Source organism: Vombatus ursinus, unplaced genomic scaffold (genome assembly GCF_900497805.2).
Source record: "Vombatus ursinus unplaced genomic scaffold, bare-nosed wombat genome assembly UNPS02014799.1, whole genome shotgun sequence".
Taxonomy (NCBI): Eukaryota; Metazoa; Chordata; class Mammalia; order Diprotodontia; family Vombatidae; genus Vombatus; species Vombatus ursinus.
In genome coordinates, this window is record NW_020954577.1 from 15,015,847 (window position 1) to 15,029,115 (window position 13,269).

Genomic DNA, 13,269 nt, shown 5'->3' on the forward strand with positions numbered 1-13,269 from the left:
AGAGGATTATATATGAAATCATGAATTTATTGCCTACAGCTTAACTTTTTCCAAGTATATAATACAACATATTACTTTCAAAGCTGTCCTGCTTGTCTGTGTTTCCCTCTGAATGTCCTGCTCTTGCCTTCTGTGCATTTTGAAAAATAAGTCAACGATCCTTTTTTATTTCTCCTGTCCCTGTGTCTCCCCTGTGTCTCTGTCTCTCCCCCTCTCTCCTTTCCTTTCCTTCCTCCCTCTCCCCTCCCCCAGCAATATGACAGCTCCCAATCCTCTCACCCCTCCATTCCTCTTATTCTACTCGTCCACATCCTCCAGATAAAAAGGGAAAAGCACAATCCTTCTAATGTACATGATGTTCAGTCGTTTCGGTCTTGCCTGACTCTTTGTGGCCCATTTGGGGTTTTCTTGGCAAAGAAATTGAAGTGATTTGCCATGTCCTCCAGCTCATTTTACAGATGAGAAATCTGAGGCAAACAGGGTGAAGTGACTTGCCCAGGGTCACACAGCTAGTAAGTGTCTGAGGCCAGATTTGAACTCACAAAGATGGGTCTTCCTGACTCTATGCCCAGTGCACTATCCATTGCGCCACTTAGCTGCTCTAGAGATATGCATAGCCAAGCAAAACAAATTCACAGGTATCCATGTCCATTAGTTTGTACAAGTCTTCCTAGGTTTGTTTTTTAATTGCCCCTTCTGTTACTTCTTTTAGAAAAAAATATACTTTTCTATTCATAGACCATGTGTTCAGCCTTTCTGCAAATGATGGGCACCCCATTCTGTTTCTAGTTCTTTACTAAAAAAAGAGCAGCTCAATAATAATAATAGCAATCATAATAAATAATGACTACTACTACTATCACTACCTCTACTACTACTACTACTATTACTGCTACTGCTATTACTACTGCCACTAGTACTATTACTATTAACATACTATTGCTATCAGTGTTATTATTACAATTACTACTACTATTACTATCACTACTGCTACTACTACTACTACTACTACTATTATTACTACTAGTGCTGTTGCTGCTGCTGCTGCTACCACTTGGCACTCGCTAGCTGTGTGACCCTACTACTTCTGCTACTACTGCTACCATTATTACTACTACTACCCAGCATTTCTATAGCACCTACTATGTGCCAGGTCCTATGCTAAGTGCTTTACCAATATTATCTCATTTTATCTTTCCAATATGCCTGGGAGGAAGATACCATTATTATCCTCATTTTATAGATTAGAAAACTGAGTCAGACAGACGTTAGGGGACCCTAGAAAAAGTCACATAGTGAGTATGTGAGGTAGGATTTGAACTCAGGTCTTTCTGACTTCAGGTCCAGTGCTCTGCCATTTGCACAACCACCTGCCTTGTAGAGTTCTCATGCACATGAGAATTTCTGTACATGTGCGTCCTTTCCCTCTTTCTTTGATCTATTGTAGGTTTAGACCTAGCAATGACATCACTAGTTAAAGAATGTGCACAGTTTAGTGATTTTTTTGAGCCACAGTTTTCAGGAAGGCTGGACTAATTCATAGCTTCACCACCAGTATATTATTGTGCCTACTTTCCATCAGCCTTTCCAATATTTGTCATTGTATTTTTTGTCAGCTTTGTCCATCTGATGAGTATGAAGTGGAACCCCAGCATTGCTGTAATTCCCACTTCTCTAATTACTAGTGATTTATAGCATGTTTTCATATGGATGTTGATTAATTGGATTTCTTCCTTTGAGAACCACCTCTTCATATTCTTTAATCTAATGGAGAATAGTTTAGGGTCTTATAAATTTGAATCAGTCTCTTATGTATCTTGGAACTGAGACCTTTATCAGAGAAACTTGTTGCAAACACGTTTTCCCCATTTAGATGTTTTGCTTTTAGTTTTGGCCACATTGGTTTTGTTTATGCAAAATCTTTAGAATTTTATTTAATCATTTGTCCATTTTATTTTCTGTGATGCTCTCAGTTTCTCCTCCTCTATCTGTAGATCTGAAAGGTAATTTCTTCCTTTTCCTCCTAATTTGTTTGTGCTATGACCTGCTGGTTCTTCCTCCGGGTCATACTCATTAACCAGGGATGTCCTCCATTTCTGAGATCACTTTCTGTTGCTGACACTGTGTACCTCTCATATGCACCCACTCACTGACACGCCATCTCCCACGTTAGAACATGATCTTTGTGAGGGCGCTGTTTCTGCCTTCCTTGGTATTCCCTGCACTTACCCTGGTGTCTGGCACAATAAGCCCTAATAAATATTGGTTGACTGACTTTTATATTTAGGAGCTAATGCAGACTTTAGAAGCCACACGTGAGAAAGTATGTTGTCAGAAAGCAGTAGGGAGCCAGGAAGGCAGTCCATAAACATTTATTAAGTGTCTACTGCATTCTAGTCACTGCTCTAAGTACTGGGGATATAAAAAGAGGAAAAAGGCAGTCCCTACCCTCGAGGAGCTTACAGTCAGGTGAGGGAGGCAGCACTCAAGCACACACAAAGCCAGCTCTATGCGGGATAAATGGGAACTAATGGACAGGGAAGGCCTGGAATTAAGAAGGCTTGGGGAAGGCTTCCTATAGAAGGGGTGATTTTAATTGGGACCTACAGGAAGCCAGGGGGTTCAGTAGGTGGAGTGGGGGTAGGAGAGCATTCCAGATAGGACGACCAGAGAGTGGAGTTCCTTGTGCATGGAACAGCCAGGGTGCCACAGTCACTGGGTCAGAGAGTACCTATTGGGGGTTGAGGTAGGAGGGGGCGGGTTAGGAAGGGCTTGCAATGTCAAACACAGAGGACAGGGAGCTTAGTGAGCAGGGGAGCAGGAAGAGACTGGAGGCAGGCAGACCTCCACAACTACAGCAATCATCCAGGTGTGAGGGGATGAGGGGCTGCACGGGGTGGGGGCAGGGTCAGAGGAGAGGAGGGGGCGTATGCGAGAGATGCTGGGCTGGTGAAATCAACAGGCCATGGCACCATACTGGAAATGGGGGGGAGGGATGAATTCAGGATGACACTTGGGTTGTGAGCCTGAGGAACCCATGCCCAGTAGAGTCCGATGTCAGAAAAAGGGGATAAACTTTTGGACCTGTTGCACAAATTGACATTTTTGTTTTTCTTGTCAAGTGGTTGTCAGTTGTGTCTGACTTTTCAGGAGCCCATTTGGGCTTTTCTTGGCAAAGATACTAGAGTGGTTTGCCATTTTCTTCTCCAGCCCATTTTACAGATGAGGAAACAGAGGCAAACAGAGTGAAATAACTTGCCCAGGAGTCTTCCTGATTTCAGACCTGACAGTCTATCCACTGGGCCATCTAACTGCCCCACAGATTGGCATAGGGAACTGCTAGGTGAAGAAATGCCCTCTGCCGTTGTAGGTTGATGCCTTTTCTCAGGCAGCTGTGTGGTACATTGGACAGAGCATTGGAATTGGAGTCAGAAAGACTGGAGTTCAGACCTAGTCTCAGTCACTCGCTAGCTGTGTGACCGTATCGGCAAATTACATCACTGCTGTCTGCCTCGGTTTCCTTAACTGTAAAATGGGGATTATTATCCTCGCCTACCTTGCAGAGTTTAGTGAGGATCAAATGAGACAATATTTGTAAAGTGCTCTTAGCACAGTGCCTGGTACACAGTAGGCACTAAATAAAAGCTTGTTCCCTTCCCTTCTCCCTTCTTGTGGGGATAAAATGAGATAATTCTTATGAAGTGCTGTGTAAACCTTAAAATGTCATCGAAGTGCTAGTCAGTTATGATTTTGTGATTCTGCAGATATGTTTTAGGGAAGCATGTGACTGTTCTATCCTAAAGGCAGCATGAAAAGAAAGAGATATATTTACAAATATTCTCAATTGCTTTGTATGAAGCAAAAAACAAACCAAAACGCAGTGAGTTTATTTGTCCGGCCTTTGCGAGAGTGCCTGAACACATCACAGGCCGCTTCCCCTTTGTGCTGTGCCGTCTGTAGGCTCATAGGCCTGGAGCTAGGAGGGACCTCTGAGGTCATCTGGTTCAGGTTCCTTGTATTGCAGATGAGGAAACTGAAGCCTCACACAGGTATTAAGTAACAGAGCTGGAGGCTGAACCTGGTTCCTCAGGATCTAGAACCAGTGTGCTATCCCTGGTATCACGCTGCCAACCTTTAATGCTATTAAGCATTATTACCTTTTTAGTTGGTCTACTAAGTATGGAAAAACCCAATTTTTGTTCTGATTTACACGTGTTGGATTTTGCTTTGATAAAATGTATGATAATAACATCTCTTGGCTTAGTCCAGTGGTGGAAGGAGCTTTGACTGCCCTTACCAAGACAAGTCATTGCCCCATGGCTCTGTCCCCTCTGCTCAGAACATACCTCGTGGATTTTGTCCTGTTCTGTTTGCTATATTTAAAACAGAATACACTGTCAAACTCTAGCATGTACCATGGAAGGCCATGGGGATGGGGCAGTTACCCAGAGCCATGTTGTTAAATGCATGGTCACAAACTAAAGGAATTTGAGAATTGCCACGGACCTCAGCGGTCATCCAGTCCATCCTGTACCTGAAAGGAATCTCCCACTATGACCCACCTGAGCACTGGTGTTCCAGCTTCTACCTGAAGAGCTAGGCAGACCATTCCACTTGGGGATGGCTCCAATTATTAGGAAATTTTTCCCGACATCTATAATGGCCTCTTTCTAGCTCCCACCACTTGCTGGTTCTGCCCGCTGAGGCCAAACGGAACAAAGCTAATCCCTCTTTAGCATGACGGGTTGAAGGAGGTTGTGTTATTTTGTCTGGAGAGGAGAAGACCTCAGAAGGCCCATTGCTACCTTTGAATAATGGAAGGATTGTCTTGTGGCCAGTGGATTCGGCTTCATCTAAGTCTTCCAAACGCCCAAGTCCAGTCCTTGGTTGCCACACAGGGTAGAATTAGGATCAGATGTTTAGGGGCAGAATTTGGTTCAATGTAAACAGCTAATTGGTGCTTTCAAAAAAGTGAATTAATTGGCTTGTTAGATGATGAATTCTCCATCAATAAAAATATTTCAGCAGATGTTAGATGAGTGCCTGTCAGAGATAGTTGAAATGAATGAGGAGTTTGCCAGCTCAGTAATTTCTATGATACCATCTATCCCGAGAGCCTTGGATTCATCTATTTTACCCCTCCTCCACATCTTTTTTATGTAGGAAGAAACTGAGTCCCTGAGAGACCTGATAACTTAATCAAGGTGAAAAAGAACTGGATCAGAAACTATGTTTTTGACTTTCCAGTTCAGTGGTTTTTCCAAATTAAATCAAGTGGCATCTCTAGGATATTCCATTTCATGTGTTTTCTCAGGTCTCCTCCTCTCTGTGAATACCCATCATATCTATTTAGTGACTTGATGGGAAGAAAATAATTGAGAACTTGACAACATAGAGCCCCGTCCTCTCTGCTCTCCTTCCTCATTTCTTTGAACAACTTATTTGTAGGAGTTGAAAGTAGAGTTCAGAAGATTGAGTTTTTCACATTCATTGTACCCATATCTTGCTTTTTTCTCCCCTTCAATCCTAGACAAGATTTCACAACAGGTCTGTGTTGTCATGGACACAAAAGAAGATGCCGGATGCATAGGCTTTCTTCAAGGAGTGCTGAAAAAGGAACTGGAAGTAAGTCCTTGGCCTTGGAGTGGGTGAAATGTTGGTAAAACATGGTTTTGTTTTCCTTTGCAGCTCCTGCCCCCTCCTTCTGCTGAAATTACCTTAAAATCTTTTTGTATCTATTCTCTGTTTACTTATATAGACACATTTTGTTTGTCTGATAGACTATAAGCTTCTTGTGGACAGGAACTATTTCATTTTGTCTTTGTATCACATCTGTCCATGGTACCTGACGCACAATAGATACTTAAGAAATACTTATTTAAATGGTTAATTTAGTTAAACTACCATCACTAAAAAAAGACAATTTTTCTGTGGTTATTTAGATTAGGCTGTTTAGGTTTTTCATTTTCTATCTGACTGGGGAAGAGAAAAAAATATATCCTTTATTTTTCATGAAAAGATAAGCATCTCAGCTGAGTTTCAGTTTCAGCTCAAGGTTGGGCTAAATAGAGTTGGAAAGAGGTGATGAAATGGAGGCATTGGGAATGGAGATATGAAATGGAGGCATTGGGAATGGAGATATGGACTGGGGCAAGAGAATGATAGAGATGAAGGGAGTAGGGAGTGGAGCCCTAGTTGGAGAGGCAGAAGGCTGCTGGGCATGGTCTCACAATGACTCCTGAGTTCTGGAAGGGTTTGCCCTGTCCCTGGTCTGGAGAAGGTGGCATGCCCTTTGTAACTTTCCTGCATTTAGAGAGAGAGGTCATTGACATCTCTAGGCAGCAGGGCTAACGAGATGTCTTTCTGGGCGTGCGTGTCCATAACGTGGGTTTTGGTCTATGAGTTTAGCCCATTGGACCAAGCATAGGGCACCATATTTTTTTTGGCTAGGATCTTTGAGAGGAAGGGTGTCCCCTGTCCCTTAGGGTCTTCAAGCAGAGGCTCAATGCCCACTTTTGGGGGAGTCTTGAGAATTCCTCTTCGTGCACGCTTGGACCAGAGGGCTTCAGAGTCACTTCCAGCTTTGAGCCAGTTGGAAGAAACAGTTAAGATTTTTTTTTTTTTTTGCTTTGTGAGCTATGTGAAGGAGGCATCCCTGAGGACTTGGGTTTAGTCCTTTCTCCACCGCTTGCGATGTTTGTGAGCCTGGACAAGTCTCTCCCCATTGTGGACAGCGTCCGAGGTCCTGTCCAGCTTTAGACCTGTAACCTGACGGTGCTGACTGACTTTTCCCAGTCGATGCTTTAGGACTCATTGTGCTCGTGCCCTTTCATGTTGAAATCGTGCTCCTTTTGGAAGCAGTGATGGCCCCCGCCATCCAGCATGGAAGTGCACCTTTGCTTTCCATTTGACTGATGTTAGAGTTCCGTACCCAGAATGCCAGCATCAATCAGAAAATCTGAGTGCTCTTAGGAGCCCTGGTCAGAGCAGATGTGGAGCCCGAGCCAGCAGCCCAGGGTAGAGCTGCCACCCAGCAATGAGCCTAATACATGGAATGAAAAGCAGGGAGGAATATGTGAACAGCATCACATGTTTTCAGATCCCCCTCCTGAAGATAATGAATGACAGGCTTCGTCAGATTCTGAGGCCCTAGTGGACCCCGGTTAACCTTATTGGGTTAAAAAGAAACCATTTAATGCCTCTCCTCCAGAACAAAATGCCTCTCCTTTATATGACAAGCTACAGTCTGGAGGACAGAGCCAGCTAGGAAGACTTGCCTTTGGGTCCTGCCTCTGGCGCATACAGATTCTGTGAGTCCCTTCACTGTCTAATGCTCCAGGCACATCTGTGAGACTCTGAGGTGTGGACGAGAGGACAGTTCTGAGATCCACTCCCCCTCCCTGTTTGTTTTCTGTCTGTGTAGATGTGTATACTGTTAGGGCCTGACCAGGGTTCCATTTATGTCTTTCCACCATTGGCTCCCAACACAGTGACTGGTAAACAATAAGTACTTCATAAATGTTGGTTGGTTATAATGAATGGACAGGCATGATGAAAGCTAGCCTGTGATAACTGCTTCTCAGATCTTTGACTCCTCAGTGAGGGGCTGGAGGGACCCCAGAGGGGCTGTGTTTATTGGCTCTGGATTTCCTAGGGAATGAGTTACGTGGCAGAAATGTTAGAACAGCCTTCTCACTCCACTTATCTTTTTTTAAGGAGAGTGTAGAAAACAGGAGATGAACAGAGAATGCTGAAGGAAGGAGGGGAGGATTATGATTTGGCAGACAGAGAATGGCCTGTTCCAAGCACGGGGGATAGCCCGGAGGATCGTCAGTGGGCCAGGGATATGGGGAAGTTGCCTTTCAGTTTTTACCATTACTCGTTTTCTTTCTTTGTTTATAGTTTTTTTTTCAGTTATCTATCTATTTATCTATCTATTTTTTTTCTTCCCCTAACGTCCCCCTCCTCCCAAATTGAGGAAAAAAAATAAAATCCTCAGCCCTTTGCAGTGAGCTGGTCATTGGCCACATCTGAAACAGATCTGTCTTAGACTGCCCCTTGATGAGTCTGTCCCCTCCCCGTCAGGAGACAGGTAACTCATTTCATCCTCAGAACCATCCTTGGTCATTGTGTTGAGCAGAATTCTTGATTCTTTCAAGTTGGCCGTCCCAGTGTTCAACCAAGCTGATTGTCTCCTGTATTCTGACTGATATTTTTACTCCTTGGTGATTTTAACATGTTTGAGAGAGGGGGTGTGTGTGTGTATGAGTGCTTGTGTGTATGTGTGTGAATATTTGACTCTGTGTGTGTGTTTCGGGTGAAGGGGTGACATCACTGCTGTGGAAATCCAGTAACCTTCAGGGCAGAGATGGGTGGTGCCGTGTCATACAACGTATAATGGTTGGGTTGTTTTTCTTGGGGTGAATGAAAAGGGCTGGATGTAGTGGAAACTAAAGGCACTGGGGTTTGCTCACACTGAGCTGGGAAGTGGGGAGACAATTTAAAGGAGCAACTTCAAATCTCGTTTGCACGTTGGCCACACGGTGGATCTCTGGAAGGGGTTGTCGGCACAGCACAAGTTGAGGAGCTGACCAAGCATTAAGGCACACGTATACATTTTTTTTTCAGGCTACGAGGCCTTGTTATTTTTCTAGCTTTTGCTTCTTTCTCTTTTATCCCTTATAGAATGTGAGCTATTTTCCAGGACTAATACACTTGAAAGGCAGTGGTCGTCATACCTACCTAGGACTGGGACGCCTGGAAGCTCAGTCCCTTTTTTCATATCCCGGACAAATAATGAGTATGAATTACACAACAGAACAACACACTTAGTGTACTGAGGGATTGATCTAATGGGAAGGAGATGGCATCCACTTTCTCCTAGCTCGCTTCTTGAGGATGAAACACAATGGAGAAAGTGGTGTGGATTTTTAATGTCTCACCGCATATAGGTAATGAATTAAAAAATCCAGAATTTAAGAAGTGTTTTCAAGGACCATCTAGTCCCATGGTGTCAAACTCACGGGTCCAAAGCAGCCTTCTGGAGTGGAGCCTGAATCAGATTAAAATGTAATTGGGAAATGCTTAACAAAATAAATAAAAATACAGTGTAATACAGATAATGTTGATTGGTGGATTTTAAGTCAACATGTGGCCTGCAGAGATCCCTTTCTATTTGAGTTTGCCACTGTTGATCTAGGCCAAGTCATGCCTGCAGGAATGTTCCCTCTACAGCCCACCCACTAACAAGTTTTCTTGTGGTCCTCGATGTAGGAAGAACCACCACCTCCTTTCCTCTTCTGCTTAGCTCTAATTAAATTTGCCCTTACGTCAAGCCTACGCTTCTGCCTTGGTAACTTCTGCTCTCATCTCTCTCTCCTCTGACCCCCATGGGATGAGCGTTCACCAGGTAGCTTCTGGGCATCCGCATCAGCAGAGCCCGCCAGAAGTTCTTCACGCCATGGGCCTTTTGGTCAAGGCAGGTAAAACAATTCAGGGGGCTATGGACAACGAGCCCCCCGAAGGAAACAAGGGCAGCTCCCTCCTGAAAGAAGAGGGTACTGCTTAAGAAGCCTGGCTGCCTGGGTGCCGTTCATTTCCATGCTCTCTTGTTCGTTTGGGCCCTATTCATGCAGTGCAAATCTTATCAATTGCTTTGGCAGCCCACTCCTGACCTCCTCTCCCCACTGGTGCCAACGGCTTGCAATGGACTCCATTTGTGGTTTGTGGTGATTGGATGGAAGGCCACCAGGGATGGCTGAGGACCATTACATTAATTTAATTTTGGATGTTGGCAGGATCACTGCTCAGTTCTCCAGAGGTGAAGGAAGAATGTCCATCATTAGATGACGGAGCTTTGGAGGATGGTATTAATTAGGTTTATACTATAGTTAATAAAACCCAAACTTTACTATTACAAGTACTTGTCCAGAGTCTGGAATGCAATCATGAATGTGTATATCACAGAAGTTGTGTGCCAAGTGAAAGCCACAGGGGAGGTGCCTGGGGGGCAGTCCTCCTGAAACGTGGCCTCCTCTACGGCGTTTATTTTCACTGCATTAAAAATATCTCGACCTTTTGGACTTTATCTTCTCAAGGCTGTGGTCCAATGGAAAGACTGTTCTTTCTAAACAAACCAGAGAGTTAATTTGAAAAAGTCAAATTCTGTATTCATTGACATTTAGATATAAATTAGTTATTTCTAAGTGTAGACTAGTATGATGCTGATTTTATTTTTGGAAACAGAGATAGCACTAAACACTTTCTCTGCTTTGGTTCTATGCTAGACTTAAAAAACAAAACAAAAAACAACTTTTAAACCCACAGCAAAAATTAAACCCGAGGAATGGGAGTCTCGCCTCCCGGGGCCTTTTGTTCCTGTAAAATGAGGGGCTTGATCCCTTGGCCCCTGACGGCCCTTCCAGCTCGAGAGCCGTAATGTTGTGCTTCTCTGATAGGCTATTTGGGAACGGGATTTAAATTCCCCTGATTTTCATTGATTTAATGTAATTTCTGTATTTGGATGTTAATATTTTTATTTTTACCTTAAATATTTTATTGTTGCCTATTGTTTTTACATCACTGTGATTCCCAGATATACCACCACCAGGTGAGCCTTGCCTCTGACAAAAAAAGAAGCAAGCAAAAGCAAGTAGACACATTCATTGATCTGGTTTGATGGATATACAGCATTGTGTACCCCTAGGTCCCCACCTCCCCGAGGTAATGAAACAGCTGCATTTCCTCACCCGTTCCTTGGAGCCAAGATCGGCTATTACATCTGGAGAGGGGTTGGCATCATTTTAATGTGTGTGCGTGCGTGCGTGCGTGTGTGTGTGTGTGTATGTGTGTTTAAAATAATTGTGTATTCTGTTGGAGTCATTGTCTTCCTGGAGTTGTTTACTTCACTGTCCTCTGGCTCATGCAAAGCTTTAGTCAGGCAGGGAGCATTTATTAATCACCTATGCTATGCTAAAGTTCTGAAGATTAAAAAAAAATAGCCAAAACAGCCCCTGCCCTCCAGAAGTTTACTTTTTTTAAAATTTAATTTTATTTTTAGTTCTAAATTCTCTCACTCCTACCTTCACCTTCCCCAGCCATCGAAAAAACAGGTGCAACAAAACTTGCTACAAATCTGTAGTCAAGGAAAGCACACTCCTTCATGAGCAGTGTCCAAAGAATGCCTCCTGGGCGCTCAGAGGCCCTCCCTCCCACACTCTCAGTGGAGGCCTCTGCAACCCTTCGGCTTCCGTGGGTGGAGCATAATTGCTAAGTCTTTCCAAGCTGTTATTGTCTTTACAATAGCGTCCTTTTGTCTAAATCGTTCTCCTGGTTCTGCTCACTTTACTTTGAATCAGGTCATACAGATCTTCCCAGGTTTTTTGGAAACCACCCCCCTCGTTATTTCTTACAGCACGGTAGTATTCCACATCATACGTAGACCACACATTGTCTGGCCATTCCCCATTTGTGGGCTTCCCTGCAGTTTCCAATTCTTTGTCACCGCAAACAGAGCTGCTGTCAATATTTTTGTACGTATGGGTCCTTTTCCTCTTTCTTTGATCTCTTTGGGATACAGACCCAGTAATTTCACTGAGTCAGAGGGTAAGCACAGTTATCACTTTTTGGACACAGTCCCACATTTGCTTTCTTAAATGGCTGGACCACTTCCCACCAAGAAGCTTCCCTTTTAATCGAGAGATAATACGTCCCAGACATTTCTTCACATCCTGCTGCCACTCTGTACGTCGTGTCCATCTCTCTCCACTCCTCACTGGAACCCTGGACTCTACCGACCCTTGGTCCCCTGTCTCTGATAGGTAAACTTTTGTATTGTCTTGCTGAGAATCAACTTCTGGGCCATTTCCCAACCGTTTCCATGCCAAGCTGTCTCCCTCCAGCAGTGAACCCCAACCCTAGCTCCTTGCTTTCTATAATTCTTTTAGTGTTATCTTCCCCCTTTAGAATGTTAGGTCATTGAGAGCAGGGATTGTTACATTGGTTCTCTTAGTATCCCAGGACTTAGCACAGTGTCTGGCTCAGAGGAAATGCACAGTGTCTGCCTCTTCTATATATCCATCCATCCATCATCCATCCGTCTGTCCGTCCATCCATCCATCTGTCCATCCATCCATCTGTCCGTCCATCCATCAATCCATCATCCATCTATCCATCCATGTATCTATGTATCTATGTATCTATCTATCTATCCATCTATCCTCCATCTATTTTGTTTTTACCTTATATGTGCTAATTTAATAGATGGATGGATAGATGGGATGACACTATGCCACAGTGCATGGAGTGCCAGATCTGAGGTCAGGAAGACCTGAGAGCAAATTTGGTCTCAGATATTACCCAGCTGTGTGACCCTGTGCAAGTCACTTCACCTTTGTTTGCCTCAGTTTCCTCAACTGTAAAATAAGGATAATAATAACAGCTACTTCCCAGAGCTGTTGTGAGGATCAAATGAGATAATATTTGTAAAGTTCTAAGCACAGTGCTTGTCACATAGTAGGTGCTATATAAAGGCCTGTTTTCTCCCTCTTTCTCTCCTTCCTTCCTTCCTCCCTCCCTCCCTCCCACCCATCCATCCTTCCTCCCTCCCTTCCTCCCTTCCTTCCTAAACCCTTGGCTATCCAGAGAATTTTCTCATCCAGAAATTCTCCTTCTCTGCTGGAGTTTTATTGTAGTTGTCATGGAAGGCAAGGTGCTCCAAGGCAGGGACTGTTTCACTTCTGTTTGTAGCCCCAGCATCTGGCACGTAGTAGGTGCTTAAAGTGCTTGTTGATGGGTTGGTTGGTTATTGATGACTGGTAATCATCCATGTGCTCTGGCATATAATGTATAATCCTTTGGTGGACATTTTTCGACATGTCATGAAAGAAATATATAAAATTATTAAATGGACCTTATGTAACTAAAGTACTTTGCAAACATCTAAGTGCTAAATAAAAGAGCTGTTATCATGAAACAAAATAATAATGAACCTGCAAAGGGACAACAATTGGGGATTGCCTCCAAGTGCAGTTCTGCAGGCCACGGCAGCCCATCGGTCAGTTGAGATGTTCAGGTCAAGGGCCTCCCCATCTCCAGCTCAGTAACCAGGGAATGTCACTCTCTCTCTCTGCAGTATATCACAGGACCACCGCGAGGCTCTGGTCCAGCAGGGCCTCTGACTTCTCAGGCCCAATTGCCCCAGAATGCTTTGTCTCCTTCTGTTAGAACCTTGGGCGCCCAGATTGTCTCGCTTGTTATGTTTACCTGTAG

General features: G+C 43.9%; 1 protein-coding gene across 5 annotated transcripts in view; it reads left to right on the plus strand.

The window, feature by feature from the left end:
• CRPPA (CDP-L-ribitol pyrophosphorylase A) overlaps positions 1-13,269 on the plus strand; it is a 270,311-nt gene that overhangs the window by 91,322 nt on the left and 165,720 nt on the right. For all 5 annotated transcript variants that reach the window (XM_027872573.1, XM_027872574.1, XM_027872572.1 and 2 more), the window contains exon 6: positions 5,531-5,625. In XM_027872573.1, the coding sequence (XP_027728374.1) occupies positions 5,531-5,625 (95 nt within the window). The remainder of the gene's footprint in view (positions 1-5,530; positions 5,626-13,269) is intronic.